Raw genomic sequence first — 15,066 nt, 5'->3', positions numbered from 1 at the left:
GATCACACTGAGCCTGCATCAGGATCCCTGCTCCATGGGAAGCTGCTTCTCCTCCCACTCCACATGATTGTATTCCCTCTCTCGCTCGCTCGCTCTCTCTGTCAAATGAATGAATAAATAAATAAATAAATCTTTAAAAAAAAATCAACAAGGAAATAAGGGTTTTAAATGACACACTGGACCAGATGATCTTCACGGATATATTCAGAACATTCCATCCCAAAGCAACAAAATACACATTCTTCTCTAGTGCACGTGGAACATTCTCTGAAATAGATCACATCCTGGGTCACAAATCAGGTCTCAACTGGTACCAAATGATTGGGACCATTCCCTGCATATTTTTGGACCATAATGCTTTGAAACTCAAACTCAGTCACAAGAGGAAAGTTGGAAAAAACTCAAATACATGGAGGCTAAAGAGCATCCTACTAAGAATGAATGGGTCAACCAGGAAATTAAAGAATTTTAAAAAACCATGGAAACAAATGAAAGTGAAAACACAGCTATTCAAAATCTTTGGGATGCAGCAAAGGCCGTCCAAAGAGGGAAGTACACAGCAGTACAAGCCTTTCTCAAGAAACCAAAAAAAGTTCTCAAATATACAACCTCACCTTACACCTAAAGGAATTGGAGAAAGAACAGCAAATAAAGCCTAAACCCAGCAGGAGAAGAGAAGTAATAAAGATTAAGCAGAAATCAATGAAATAGAAACCAAAAGAACAGTAGAACAGATCAACGAAACTAGGAGTTGGTTCTTTGAAAGAATCAATAGGATTCATAAACCCCTGGCCAGATTTATCAAAAAGAAAAGAGAAAGGACACAAATAAATAAAATCATGAATGAAAGAGGAGATAACAACCAACTCCAAAGAAATACAAACAATTATACGAACATATTACGAGCCACTGTATGCCAACAAATTAGATAATCGGGAAGAAATGGATGTATTCTAGAGATGTAGAAACTACAAAAACTGACCAGGAAGAAACAGAAAACCCGAACAGACCCATAACCAGCAAGGAAATTGAAGCAGGAATCAAAAATCTCCCAACAAACAAGAGCTCAAGACCAGGGCTCCCAAAGGAATTCAATCAAACATTTAAAGAAGAATTAATACCTATTCTTCTGAAACTGTTCCAAAAAATAGAAATGGAAGGAAAACTTCCAAACTCATTTTATGAGGCCAGCTTTACCTTGATGCCAAAACGAGACAAAAATCCCACCAAAAAGGAGAATTACAGACCAATATCCCTGATGAACGTGGATGCAAAAATTCTCACCAAAATACTGCCAACAGGATCCAACAGTACATTAAAAGGATTATTCACCACGACCATGTGGGATTTATTCCTGGGCTGCAAGGTTGGTTCAACATCCATAAATCAATCAACTTGATCCATTACATTAATAAAAGAAAGAACAAGAACCATATGATACTCTCAATAAATGCAGAAAAAGCATTTGACAAAGTACAGCATTTTTTCTCGATTAAAAGTCTTCACAGCGTGGGGATAGAGGGTACATACCTCAATATCATAAAAGCTATCTATGAAAAAACCTCAGAGAATATCATTCTCAGTGGGGAAAAACTGAGAGCTTTTTCCCTAAGGTCAGGAACACAGCAGGGATGTCCACCATCACCAATGCTATTCAATATAGTACTAGAAATCTTAGCCTCAGCAATCAGACAACAACAACAAAAAAACCCAAAGGCATCCGAATCAACAAAGAAGTCAAATTCTCACTCTTTGCAGATGATATGATACTTTATGTGGAAAACACAAAAGACTCTACCCCAAAACTACTAGAACTCATACAGGATTCAGTAAAGTTGCAGGATATAAAATCAATGCACAGAAATCAGTTGCATTTCTATACACTGACAATGAGACAGAAGAAAGAGAAAGTAAGGAGTTGATCCCATTTATAGTTGCACCAAAAACCATAAGATACCTAGGAAAAATCTAACTAAAGATGTAAAGGATCTATACTCAGAAAACTATAGAATACTCATGAAAGAAATTGACGAAGACACAAAGAAACGGAAAAAATTTCCATGCTCATGGATTAGAAGAACAAATATTGTGAAAATGTCTATGCTACCTCAAGCAAGCTACACATTCAGTGCAATCTCTATCAAAATACCATTAACTTTTTCCACAGAAATGGAACAAATAATCCTAAAATTTGTGTGGAACCAGAAAAGACCCTGAATAGCCAGAGAAATGTTGAAAAAGAAAACTGAAGCTGATGGCATCACAACTCCGGACTTCAACCTCTACTACTAGACTGTAATCAAGACAGCATGGTTCTGGCATAAAAACACATAAATCAATGGAACAGAATAGAGAACTCAGAAATGACTCTCAACTCTATGGTCAACTCATCTTCAACAAAGCAGGAAAGAATATCCAATGGAAAAGACAAGTCTCTTCAACAAATGGTGTTGAGAAAATCAGAAACCACATGCAGAAGAATGAAACTAGATCATTTCCTTATACCATACACAAAAAAAGACTCAAAATGGATAGATCTAAATGTGAGATAGGAATTCATCAAAATCCTTGAGAGCACACACACAGCAACCTCTTCACCCTTGGCTGCAGTAGCGTCTTCCTAGACACAACACCAAAAGCAAGGGAAGCAAGGGCAAAAATTAACTATTTGGACTTCATCAAAATAAAAAGCTTTTGCACAGCAAAGGAAACAGTCAACAAAACCAAAAGACAACTGACAGAATGGGAGAAGTTATTCGCAAATGACGTACCAGATAAAGGGTTAGTATCCAAAATTTATTTATTTATAAAGATTTTATGTATTCACTTATTTGCCAGAGAGAGAGAGAGAGAGAGAGAAAGAGAGCACAAGCAGGGGGAGTGGCAGGCAGAGGGAGAGGGAGAAGCGGGCTCCCTGCTGAGCAAGGATCCTGATGTGGGACTCTATCCCAGGACCCACGAATCACGACCTGAGTGGAAGGCAGATGCTTAACCAACTGAGCCACCCTGGGATCCCCGTATCCAAAATTTATAAAGAACTTATCAAACTCAACACCCAAGGAACAAATAATCCAATCAAGAAAAGGGCAGAAGACATGAACAGACATTTCTGCAAAAAAGATATTCAAATGGCCAAAAGACACATGAAAAAGTGCTCAACATCACTCGGCATCGGAAAAATACAAATCAAAACCACAATAAGATACCACCTCACACCAGTCACCATGGCTAAAATTTAGTCAGGAAGCAAGAGATGTTTGTGAGGATGTAGAGGATCCTACACTGTGGATGGGAATAAAAGCTGGTGCAGCCACTTTGAAAAACAGTATGGAGACTCCTCAAAAAGTTGAAAATAGAGCTACCCTATGACCCAGCAATTGCACTACAGGGTATTTACTCCAAAGATAGAAATGAGTCATCCAAAGGGGCACCTGCACCCCAATATATTGTGGATATGTCCACAACAGTCAAACTATGGAAAGAGCCCATATGTCCAATGAATGACAAATGAATGGATAAAGATGTGGTTGGTATGTGTGTGTATATATATATATACACACACACCCCCACACACATATACATGGGGACGTGGGACTGTGCCACTCAGCGTCAGCTATAACATCGGGGGGACAGTAGGGATTTGGACGTATACCAACTGACTGTCCCAACAGGAATAATTATGCAGCCATCAAAAATAAAATCTTGCTATTTGCAACAACGTGGATGGAACTAGATGGTATTATGCTAAGCGAAGTAAGTCAATCTGAGAAAGACAATTATCATGTGATATCAATGATAAATGGAATTTGAGCAACAAGGCAGAGGATCATAGGGGAAGAGAGGAAAATGAAACAAGAAGAAGGAGACAAATCATAAGAGACTCACTCTCAGGAAACAAACTGAGGTTGCTGGAGTGCAAGAGGGTGGGAGGGATGGGGTAGCTGGGTGATGGACGCTGGGGAGGGTATGTGTTGTGGTGAGCACTGTGTATTGCATAACACTGATGAATCACAGACCTGTATCCCTGAGACAAATAATACATTACATGTTAATAAAAAAAAAAGTGCTGGCTTTCCACTAGGCCTTCATTGACATCACCCTGCCTTGGAGGTAAAAAGGTACCTCATGCGGAGGCCGCTTTTGGGTGACAGGCTTGAGCAATGGAATATAAAGCGAGGCAAAAGGGCCCATACTGATCCCAACCCTTGGTTGAATACAGGCAGGTCTATCAGGAGATCCACCTCAAAATATCCATAGACCATAACTGACAAATGGGCTACTTACAACTAGGCAGAGCTACCAAAAACAGGAAAATTTTATACATCCCCATACCTCCTCACCTTCCTGCTTTAAGTATAGTCCCACTCATTGCCTCCTTGCTGAAGTCTCTCCTTTTCTATCCCACTCCCTGCTCCCTTGCGGACGTATTCAATAAACGTCTATCTCCTTTGTTCTGTCTCCGGTGAATCCTTTCACAGCCCATGCCCACTTCCATCCTCATCGCCTATGCCCACTTCCACCCCATAGGTTTGCTTCACATTTGGGGGTCCCCATACGACTGAGACAGACACCACACCTTACTGCAGCTCCCATAGGGCCTCCACTCCGTCTCCTCAGACAACACCTCTATAGGGAGGGGCAGAGATATTCAGTTAATGTTGGGTAGGTGGGTAGGAGTCCAGGCTCTGTTGTTGTTTCCATAGACCCTAGGGGGAGGAGGTCTTATTCCCACCAGGTAGAGATAAAAGTTGTGATTTTCCACTAGGCCTTCTCTGACTATCCCAGAAGCATGGTGACCTTAGGAAAAGGATGCACTAGAACCTCTAAAGTCTTTCCCATCCCTGTGATTCTGAACTTTATATAAGTGAAGATTTGCATTTAAAAAAATATTTTTTAGTGATTTCTTTGAGGAGGAGGAGAGACAGTTGTCGGAAAAAAGCTTCATAAAAGCACCCCCCAACCCTGGGCCCAGCATTTGCCTTCTGAAATCTTGGAGGGTTTTTCACCTGAATCCTATAGGGAACTTTAGAGAAAATACTTTCATGTGTCTTCATAGTTAGACTTTCTGATCAAAGAAAGCTAGAAATTCAGTTAAAGGAAACGTCTTATAAATTAAAGGGTGATTTACTAGCCAGAGACCTCCGAAGACACTTGACTTAGTCCCCTGTATTTGCTTTTCAACGGGGGATGAAAGGAGTGGGTTGCTTACATTCCAAAGGACTGTAAATACCAAGGTTTCTCTCCATCTCAGGAGTGGAACAGGGCAAGATGTGACCTATTTTTACTCTCAGATTAATAATTATGGAGTTCCTTTTCTGCAGTATAAACTGTGGTATCTCTCTTGATCAGATGGGAGCCCCCAAATGTGGGGGCGACAATGAGGTGGAAGCCAATGTGAGGCAGACAAAGGAGATAGAAGTTTATTGAATACACCCAAAAGGAAGCAGAGGGCAGGACTGCAAAGGAAAGACTGCCTGCAAGGAGGCAGTGAGTGGGGCTGTACTTAAAGTGGGAAGGTGAGAATGTATGGGGAACGTGAGGATGTATGGGTTGTATGGAATTTTCCCTTTTTTGGTAGCTGTGCCTGGTTAAGTAGCCCATTGGTCAGTTAGGGCTTATGGATATTTTGAGGTGGGTTGTCTGATGGGCTTGTCTGTTTTCAGCCAGGTGGTGGCTATGGGACCTTCTGCCTTCATCAACTTTCCATTGCTCAAGTCTGTGGCCTAAAAGCAGCCTCTACATAAACCCTTCGTGTGCAGGATGACATCTGTCTCTCCTGCGTTGCCTGTGGGGTATTGGGTATGAGGTATGAGCATAGTTATTACTGTAAGTAATAATAACTGTGATCTCTGCCCCAGACACCTCATATTTATTTTCAGGATAAAATGATCAAATATAGATATACTCACCACAAAGGGAAGGATACACTCGTGCTGATTTTGTACCACGTATAAGCTGAAGAGGGACATGCGACTGGGGCCCATCAAGCTGCAAGCTAGAGAGAAAAAGTTCTGCAGAGCCTCACAGAGGTTGGAGCAGGTGTCAGCCCAGGCTGGTAGAGCAATGTGCACAATGAGAAGCCTTGGAGGTTGCTGGTAAATCTGCGTGGGAGTGGTGGGTCCTTTACCAGTGCTTCGCCCATGATACATGGTAACCAGACCAGAGGTGGAACTGCAGCCACTACCTGGATATTCTCTATACCTACAGGGAAGAAAGAGAAATCACTGGCTTTCATAAAACTGAATTATGCTTGGTTGAAATGATGAACATAGGCTTAGCGAACTGAGTCTAGAAAGGAGTCAGACTGGGTACTAACTCAAGTTCTCTAGGCTACCCCATCTTAACAGCTCCCAAGGGATCTCCATGTTTACCTGTAATGTAAGGCTGAGAATGCTTGCAGATGCTGAGTGGAACTAATTAAAAAGAGACACAAAGGCCAAATTTCAGCCTCAAAGTATATGCTCTCATAAACTTTATTTCTTTTTCAGGATTTATTGTACTGTATTCTATAATTTGTTTCTACAACTGCCTCTCCCACTACATTGTGAGCTTCCCAAGACTAGAGAACTTGTCTTGTCAACTTTATCTACCAATGTTTAGCACAGTGTTTATTTGGTACATAGTAATTCTTAAAAATAAAAATATGACCAAGTTTTCTCCCACAAGATCCATTCAAGGCCCTTTATGACTTGACCTTCAGCCTTACTTAAGGCTATTCTTCACCTTAAGCTTTTCAATGACTAAAACCAATATACCATTCATTTCAGTGTGTTTGCTCATACTGTTTTCTCTATCTCCAACACCCTTGTTTTCTTTCTTTCTGGCTATTCACATCTATCCCCAGGGCTGAGACTCGGAAAGGAGAACAATGAAAACATAGAACCAATATTAGGACTGAGAAGGGGACATCCGTATGTATTTGTAAATGTTGTAAATTGTAAATGGAAAAGATTATGGAAAGATGTAATTTGCAACTTTATGCCAATAAATTTGATAAAGTAGAAAAATCACTATAAGAAAATATCCAACCAATTCTAGATCAAAAAGAACATTAAAAAACCTAAATAGTAGTAACTATTGAAGAAATTTAATTGGTAGTCAAGTATCTCCCCACAAAGTAAACTACAGGGCTGGATGATTCCACTGAAGAGTTCAATCAAATTTTCAAAGACCAAGAATTGCAATGTTAAATAAAGTCTTTCAGAGAATAGGAGAATTACCACTCTGTTAGTTTTACTAGGTTAACATAACCTTTGATACTATAATCAGATAAGAATATTATAAGGTTGTGGGGCAACCTCATCCACAAACCTAGATGTAAAACTCCTGAACAAATACAAACAAATTGAAAACAGCAATACATAAAACAAGTAATACATCATGACCAAGTTGGGTTTACTGCAAGAACAAAATGTTGATATAAAGTTAAACAGTCACTGTAATTCATCACATTAAAAGATTACATGAGAAAAATGATATGATCATCTCATTAGATGCAGAAAAACTTTTGTTAAAACTTAACACTCATGCGTGATAAAGACTCAAACCAGGAACAGATGATAGAAATAAGCTCATAAATATGTTCACAAAAATCTAAAGCAAGTATCTTTTGGGGAGGTGTGGTAGAGGGAGAGAGAGAATCTTAAGCAGGATCCACACCTAGAGCAGAGCCCCACACGGGGCTTAATCTCACAACCCTGAGATCATGACCTGAGCAGAAATCAAGAGTCGGATGCTTAACTGATTGAACTACCCAGGTGCCCCCAAAGCAAATATCAATTCTTAATGGTGATGTTGAAAGTTTCCATCCAAGACAAGAGGACTGCTCTCATTACTTCTATTCAACACTGTAGTGAAGGTAGCAATAAGGCAACGTAAGTAAATATAATGCATTGCAGTGGAAGAAAGAAAACTGTTATCGTCTGTAAATGATATGATTATATATATGGAAAATCTAAAAGAATATACAATTTTATAACTTTTCCCAAAGGTCTCATCTTTTGTTAAATTTTGTTCTTAGATACTTATGTTTTTGTAGCTTAAAAAGTTGTCTTTATTGGTTTTTTACTGCCTCACAGAGAGAGCTTATTTTTTTAATGTTAATTTACATGACATCTTTTTATTTATTTATTTTTAAAGATTTTATTTATTTATTTGACAGAGAGAAATCACAAGTAGGCAGAGAGGCAGGCAGAGAGAGAGGAGGAAGCAGGCTCCCTGCTGAGCAGAAAGCCCGATGTGGGGCTCGAACCCAGGACCTGGGATCATGACCTGAGCCGAAGGCAGCGGCTTAACCCACTGAGCCACCCAGGCGCCCCTCATGACATCTTTTTAAATTTCATTTTTAGCTTGTTGCCAATATATAAAAATAAAATTGATTTTTGTATATTTTGTATTTCACAAACTTGCTGTATTCTCTTACTAATTATAATAATTTATCTGTAAATCCTTTTGGATTTTTTGTCTACAATCATATAACCTGTGAATAATGACATGCACGAGGACACATGAACAAAGTCAGATCATAGCAGCAAAAGGCTATTCATAACAGTCTTGTTCACAATTACTGCAAACTGCAAACAACACAAATGTCAATCAATATTAGAATGGATAAATTCTGGGCGCCTGGGTGGCTCAGTGGGTTAAGCCGCTGCCTTCGGCTCAGGTCATGATCTCAGGGTCCTGGGATCGAGTCCCGCATCAGGCTCTCTGCTCAGCAGGGAGCCTGCTTCCCTCTCTCTCTCTCTCTGCCTGCCTCTCCATCTACTTGTGATCTCTCTCTGTCAAATAAATAAATAAAATCTTTAAAAAAAAAGAATGGATAAATTCTGATACATTTACACATATAGCAATAAAAATGAATGAAACATGGGCACCTGGGTGGCTCAGTCAGTTAAGCAGCTGCCTTTGGCTCAGGTCATGATCCCAGGGTCCTGGGATTGAGCCCCACATCAGACTCCCTGCTCAGCAGGGATCCTGCTTCTCCCTTTCCCTCGGCCTACACTCTGTCTACTTGTGCTCTCTATTGCTCTGTCAAATAAATAAATAAATTAATTAATTAAAAAAACATTTAAAAAATATAAGTAGTTACATATGACAACATGGATGACTCTAAGAAACATAAGCAAGACTCAAAGAATACATATAGTACAATTCCATAGATTTTAAAAATAAGCACAAATAGCTATATTGTTTAGAGATATGTACATAATAGTTAAACTGTTTTTAAAAATCAAGGAAATAACTATCATAAAATTAGGATAGTAATTTTCTCTAGAAAAGAAGGGGAGCATCATGATGAGAAGGGACAAAAGAGGAGGTTTTGGGGGACTGTCAATGTTCTATTTTGACCTTGTGATTACCTAAGTGCTCACTTTATAATTATTAAGCTGTAAGTTCATATTTTATGAAATATTCTCTATATATGTTATATTTAATCATAAAATATTTCAAAAAGAACATTAGGATGATCATAAAAGAAAACATTTTCTTCAAAGATTTTATTCATTTATTTTTGAGAGAGAAAGAGCACACGCACACACATGAGTGGGGAGAGGGGCAGAAAGAGAGGGAGAAGCAGACTCCCGGCTGAGCAGAGAGCCCGATGCAGGGCTCGATCTCAGGACCCTGGGATCATGACCTTAGCTGAAGACAGATGCTTAACTGACTGAGCACCCAAGTGCCCCAAAGAAAATATTTTTTAGATTAAAAAAATCATCTCTGGGAACTGAAATAATTCTATATAATGCCTGTTAGCTAAAGAGTGTAAGGATAATAAAAACTTATTTGATTTCCCCAGGTCCAAGAGAAATACAATATTATTTATGATAATTTTCAGAAGCACTTTGGAATTTAGGATCTTGAAAAGTGATCTAAGAGTGCATAGATAAATGTGTTCCTCAAAATTAATCTGTGAAGTTATTCCCCTTCAAACTTTCCTTTTTGGTTAGTGGAAATCACAATCTGTTCATTCAGCAATTTTTTATTGGGCTCCAATTATGTACTGGGTACAAGTGAACAAATAAGTGAATGAATATGCTAATCAATTAAAAGTAATTTTGAACTAGAAATCCAAATCAATGACTAATGTATTCAACAAGAAGCACATTATATCTTTTTACTGTACTTTTAAATTAAGTGCATGGGATCAATGTAATGCTGAATTTGAGACTAGCACACAGATTCACATAGACAGGCACCCAGATAGAGTTATTACTTAATGTAGAATGAGCTTCTACTTCCCCTCCCCTTGCCATCTTCCCTCACATTTGAAGCTCTCATCATTTTAGAGTACAGGCAGTTCTAAGTTTGCATGGTTCCAATATATACAAATCTCTTACTATAGTTTAGTTAATTAACACCAGTCCCCATCAACATAGTTCAAATTTTGGTTACCATAGAATATTAACTGTGAGTAACTACATAAAATATAAATCACAGCTAGCTCTTTAGTCCACAGATCACTACAGAAGTAACAGATGCTCATCATGATCAGTGATCAATTACGTCACTTTTTTCAGAGTTTGTCAGTGACTGGTCCCTGCAGATGCTTATTCAGTTTAAGCATAGATAACAAAGTGTGTAGTTGTTTTACCTTGTCCGCTAGTGGTAAGCCCATGTGATATTTTACAAAAATGGATAATTTAAAGAGGAAAGTGGACAAAATTGGCCGTTTCAAGATGAAAGCACAGCAAATAAATGACACATGGTAATGCTAAAAAGTCAAAGTTGAACATAAATGGAGTTACAGAAGAAAAAGCTGATTGTGAGAATGCTAACAATGCCACCATTTGATAGACTCTAGATAAGCAGCTAGAGGACTTTGTGAAGGTGAACTTAACATAAATGGGGAAAGTGGTTGTGACAAAAAGTATAAAGATGGCCCAGAGAAAGTGTCACCAGCAAAAAAACAAAAAAGAAAACAAAACAAATCTTCATATTAAAGGAACTCTTGGAGCTATTTTACAAAATTCAAAGCACAAAGGATATAATGTTGGAAGTGGATCCAAACTTAGAGAGGAGTATGACAATTAGCTAAGGCATAGAAAAGATGCTTGCTCGATCACAAATTATACCATGAGAAGAAGACAAGCACAAGGGTTGTCCAAACTATTCCTGGTAAGTTTTTTTTTTTTTTTTAAAGATTTTATTTATTTATTTGACAGAGAGAGATCACAAGTAGACAGAGAGGCAGGCAGAGAGACGGAGGGAAGCAGGCTCTCTGCTGAGCAGAGAGCCCGATGTGGGACTCGATCCCAGGACCCTGAGATCATGACCTGAGCCGAAGGCAGCGGCTTAAACCACTGAGCCACCCAGGCGCCCAAGTTTTTTTTTTTTAACAAAGAAATAGAACATTCTGATAACCAATATTTCCAGTGTTTTACATTATGCTGAACAGATACTAGTTTTAATATTTTTTTCCCACTTATAGCTGATAGTAAGACAGATTTTAACATTTTGACAATTTGAAAGGTCCTGGAACAAATCTAACTTTCTCCCATTGATTGTTAAGATCACTTTGAACGGTTTCAGCTTGCACAAGTCATTTTTAGATCTCACATTGTGTGCAATTCCAAGACTGTAGTTCAAATGAAGTAAGAGATCGTTCTCTTCCCTCTACTCTCAAACATGATCAATTCATGCATCTGATGCATCTGGGCATAAGGCTAAGCAGGATCTGACTATTTTTGATCCTGCACTCACCATTTTTGTTCAAACACCCACTTATTGGTGTCTCTCTGCAAACTGGTTAAACCTGGAACTGGGCCTTGAACCACTGAAAACCATCAAGTTACTCCCTTACTGAAAACCCTTCAATGGCTTCCAATTACATTTGGAACAAAATTCTTATCCTGGCTCTGAAGTTCTGCATGTATCTCCCTCCCAAGTGTCCACCCTCATGCCATGCCATCCCCTGCCCAGCCCTCTCCCACCCTAACCCACCCCCAAGGCACCTTTTAGATCCACAAAGGCGTGGGCCTCCCATTGTGGCTCCTGCAGCTGCTGAAAGTTCTTTCCTATCATTACCCTCCTTAACCCTACTCATCCTTTAGGTCTCTGACTTTAGGCCTTTATAGGTTAGGGCCCCTTTACGTTCCCTCACAAAAGAGCCTTTATATATATACTATGCCTTTATAGCTCTTATGACCCAGTGTCTGATAAATGATTCAAGAGTTCTCCCTCCTGCAGGGCCGCATTAAAATGTCTTGAATCCTAAGCACGTTTGCCTTCTTGAGGCACTTCTTCATAAAAATAAATAAATAAATAAATAAAAATTAACTCACAGAAATAGAAAAAAAAAAAATCAAAACAAGTTTTTTGACCCTAAAGGGCCACTGTTTTCTTGACTTTACAAGAGGTTCAAACATTGTCGGCTCCCGCACAAATAGTCGAGGGGCCTAGGCACCGCGCCCACTGTGCACGCGGATTGGCAGCCCAGCCTCCAGGCCTGGGAGCACCCGCCCAGTCGAGGTGGCGTCGCGGTCCTCAGACACGTGAGTGGAGAGGCGGCCTGGGCCCACGATGGGCGTCGGTGCTGCCCCCGCCTGGACGCCAAAACCTGCCTGAGGGTGGCTCAAACTCGGCCTAAGCCTACCCTGCGAGGCGCTCTTTCCCCGCGTGCCCTCGGCGCCGTCCTCCCGCAGAGGCTCTCAACCCTCCTCTGCCCAGAGGCAGGGAAGAGTGAGGGTGTTCCCACTTCCTTGGGAAGACAGAGTCCCCATTACCTGGTCCTCTCGGCTCCCGAAGCTTGCCTGCGCCACGCCCGGTGAGGAGGGCGGCGACTGCGCGGTGCTGCTAGCTGCGCGCGCAGCCTCAGGGGCCGCCTCAGGGTCTACCTCAGGACCACAGTCTCCCCAGTCCTTGGGGTCCAGGCAAATGGCTCTACTTTGGCCCTGAGGTAGAGTTTTGGATCTCTGTTGAGAATGCTATGCTAAACTTGATACTTCCTTGTTAGCTAACTTCTACCCTCAGTTAAATATTCCAGCAACGCACCTCCCACACATGCCAGTGGCACCCCCATTGTGTCCTTAGCTTTAACCTTTCTCTTTCACATCATTCATTCACTTAGTCAGTCACTCTTTTATCCAATAAACACTCGTTGAGGGCAAACTACGTGTCAGGCACTGTGCTAGGCTTGCGGTTCAGTGGACACACTATGGTCCCTGCCCTGATGGAGTTTAGTCTACTCTCAAGAAGCTCTTTCAAGTCTTCAAACCTCTACATTCCAAGAGGGTCTGCCCCTCTCTACTCACGCTCATTCTCATTTGCTTGCTGTTGATTCTTACAGTACCTTTGACAAAATCCAGTGGAGATAGGAGTGTCCTGGTAGTTTGCTGTATCAATCTCAAACGTCTATTTTCCCTTGTAGACTAAGCAATTTGAAATCAGGAACCATGTTTTGTGTGTCTTTGCTCAGGGCCCATGCTATCCTTCTCTGTATTGTCACTATTTTAGTATATGTGCTGCCCAAGCGAGCAGTAGAAACCGTATCTTAATCTTCTACTTACCTGCGGTACTTTAAAAATGCCTAACGCATAGTAAGTCCTCAATAACTAGTGAATGAATAAACCAGAAGGGCACTTTAGAGAGATTACCCTGATGGCAATCTGGAAAGGGAGAGATTGGAGGCAGGTTTTGTTGTGTTGTTTTTAAATGAAACTATTGCACAGTGTAGGTGAGCAATAATAAGGTCCTGAACTATGATGATAATGGAAAGAAAAAGACATATTTAAGTTATTTATGAAGCAGAATTAACAGGACATGATGACTGCTTACATGTGGACATGGTAGCCAGCCTCCAGGATGGACCCCTGCAATTCTTATGTTCCACTTTTGTGTAGTCCTTACCCATAGTGCATCAGAGTTGTTCTGTGGGACTGATAGAATATGGCATAAGTTATTATATTTTACTTCTGAGACTAGATTATAAAATACACTGTGACTTTCACCCTGCTTTTTTGGATCACTCGCTTTGAAGAAGTAACACTATATTCTGAGGACGTTCCAACAACCCCATGGAGAGGTCCATATGGAAAGGAATTGAGACTTACTGCCAATAGCCACTATCAACTTACCAGGCATGGAATTAAGCCATCCTGGAAGTGGATCATCCAGCCCTAGTCAAACATTCATGTCACTGTAGCCCCATCCAATATCAGGACTACAGTTCTTTTTTTTTTCCTTAGATTTTATTTGCTTATTTGTCAGCGAGCGAGACAGAGATAGAGAGAGCACACAAGCAGGGAAAGTGGCAGGCAGAGGGAGAAGCAGGCTCCCTGCTGATTGAGAAGCTCCAGGCAGGACTGGATCCCAGTCCCCCGGGATCGTGACCTGAGCTGAAGGCAGATGCTTAACCAACGGAGCCACCCAGGCATCCCAGGCCTATAATCTCTTGAGAGATTGGGAGCTAGACAACTCAGCTAAGTTATTGTTGAATTCCTGACACAGGGAAACTGTGAGAGATAATAAATGTTTATTGTTTTAAGCCACTAAATTTTGATGTTAATTTGCAACATTTGTTATTTAGCCTAGATAACCAAAGATTATCTAGGGGATGAAAGAGGAGAAAGAAAAGACTACCTGCAAAGCTATAAATTGGAGTACTAAGTACTTGAAGAAGGAACAGGGAAGGATTGGGATGAGATAGTGATTATTTTCAGGCTCGTGTTTGTCTTGTCTGTAGAATTCCCAAGCGGATATATCCATATTAGTCTTTGTCCCTTGCTCTCAAAGGCCTACCCATCCTTGAACACTTAGTTCAGATGTCACTTCTGTGAAACCTTCCTGATTCGCTCAGGCAAAACCTAAATCTTCTGAGCATTTATTTCACGTTATTATAGCAAACATAAATCGCTTTGCATTGCAATTATCTATTTGCAGTTATTTGTTAAATGCTTGCTAAAATAATACTTTTGAGAAATTTGGTGTGTGTACCCATTACACACATATTTTCCCTTTTAGTACAGATAACAGGCACTCGAGCTTTTGGAAGCCACTGAGCAAACCTGCCACTGGAAGACCTGGAGCCACGCCTCCAGCCCGGTTCCGAAGCAGAACTCCCACCTA

At 40.4% G+C, this 15,066-nt stretch overlaps 1 protein-coding gene across 4 annotated transcripts in view; it reads right to left on the bottom strand.

Annotated features, from left to right (window-relative positions):
• The window catches only part of M1AP (meiosis 1 associated protein), an 80,021-nt gene extending 67,234 nt beyond the window's left edge, over window positions 1-12,787 (bottom strand). For all 4 annotated transcript variants that reach the window (XM_047743918.1, XM_047743919.1, XM_047743920.1 and 1 more), the window contains exons 1-2: window positions 12,726-12,787; window positions 5,910-6,201 (exon numbers count right to left, since the gene is read on the bottom strand). In XM_047743918.1, the coding sequence (XP_047599874.1) occupies window positions 5,910-6,149 (240 nt within the window). In that variant the 5' untranslated portion in view covers window positions 6,150-6,201; window positions 12,726-12,787. The remainder of the gene's footprint in view (window positions 1-5,909; window positions 6,202-12,725) is intronic.
• Between the last annotated feature and the right edge of the window lie 2,279 nt (window positions 12,788-15,066).

The sequence above is a fragment of the Lutra lutra genome, chromosome 9 (assembly GCF_902655055.1).
Source record: "Lutra lutra chromosome 9, mLutLut1.2, whole genome shotgun sequence".
In the NCBI taxonomy this organism is placed as follows: Eukaryota; Metazoa; Chordata; class Mammalia; order Carnivora; family Mustelidae; genus Lutra; species Lutra lutra.
Note: the sequence above shows the minus strand (reverse complement) of the source record. Positions and strands in the feature narration are given on the sequence as shown.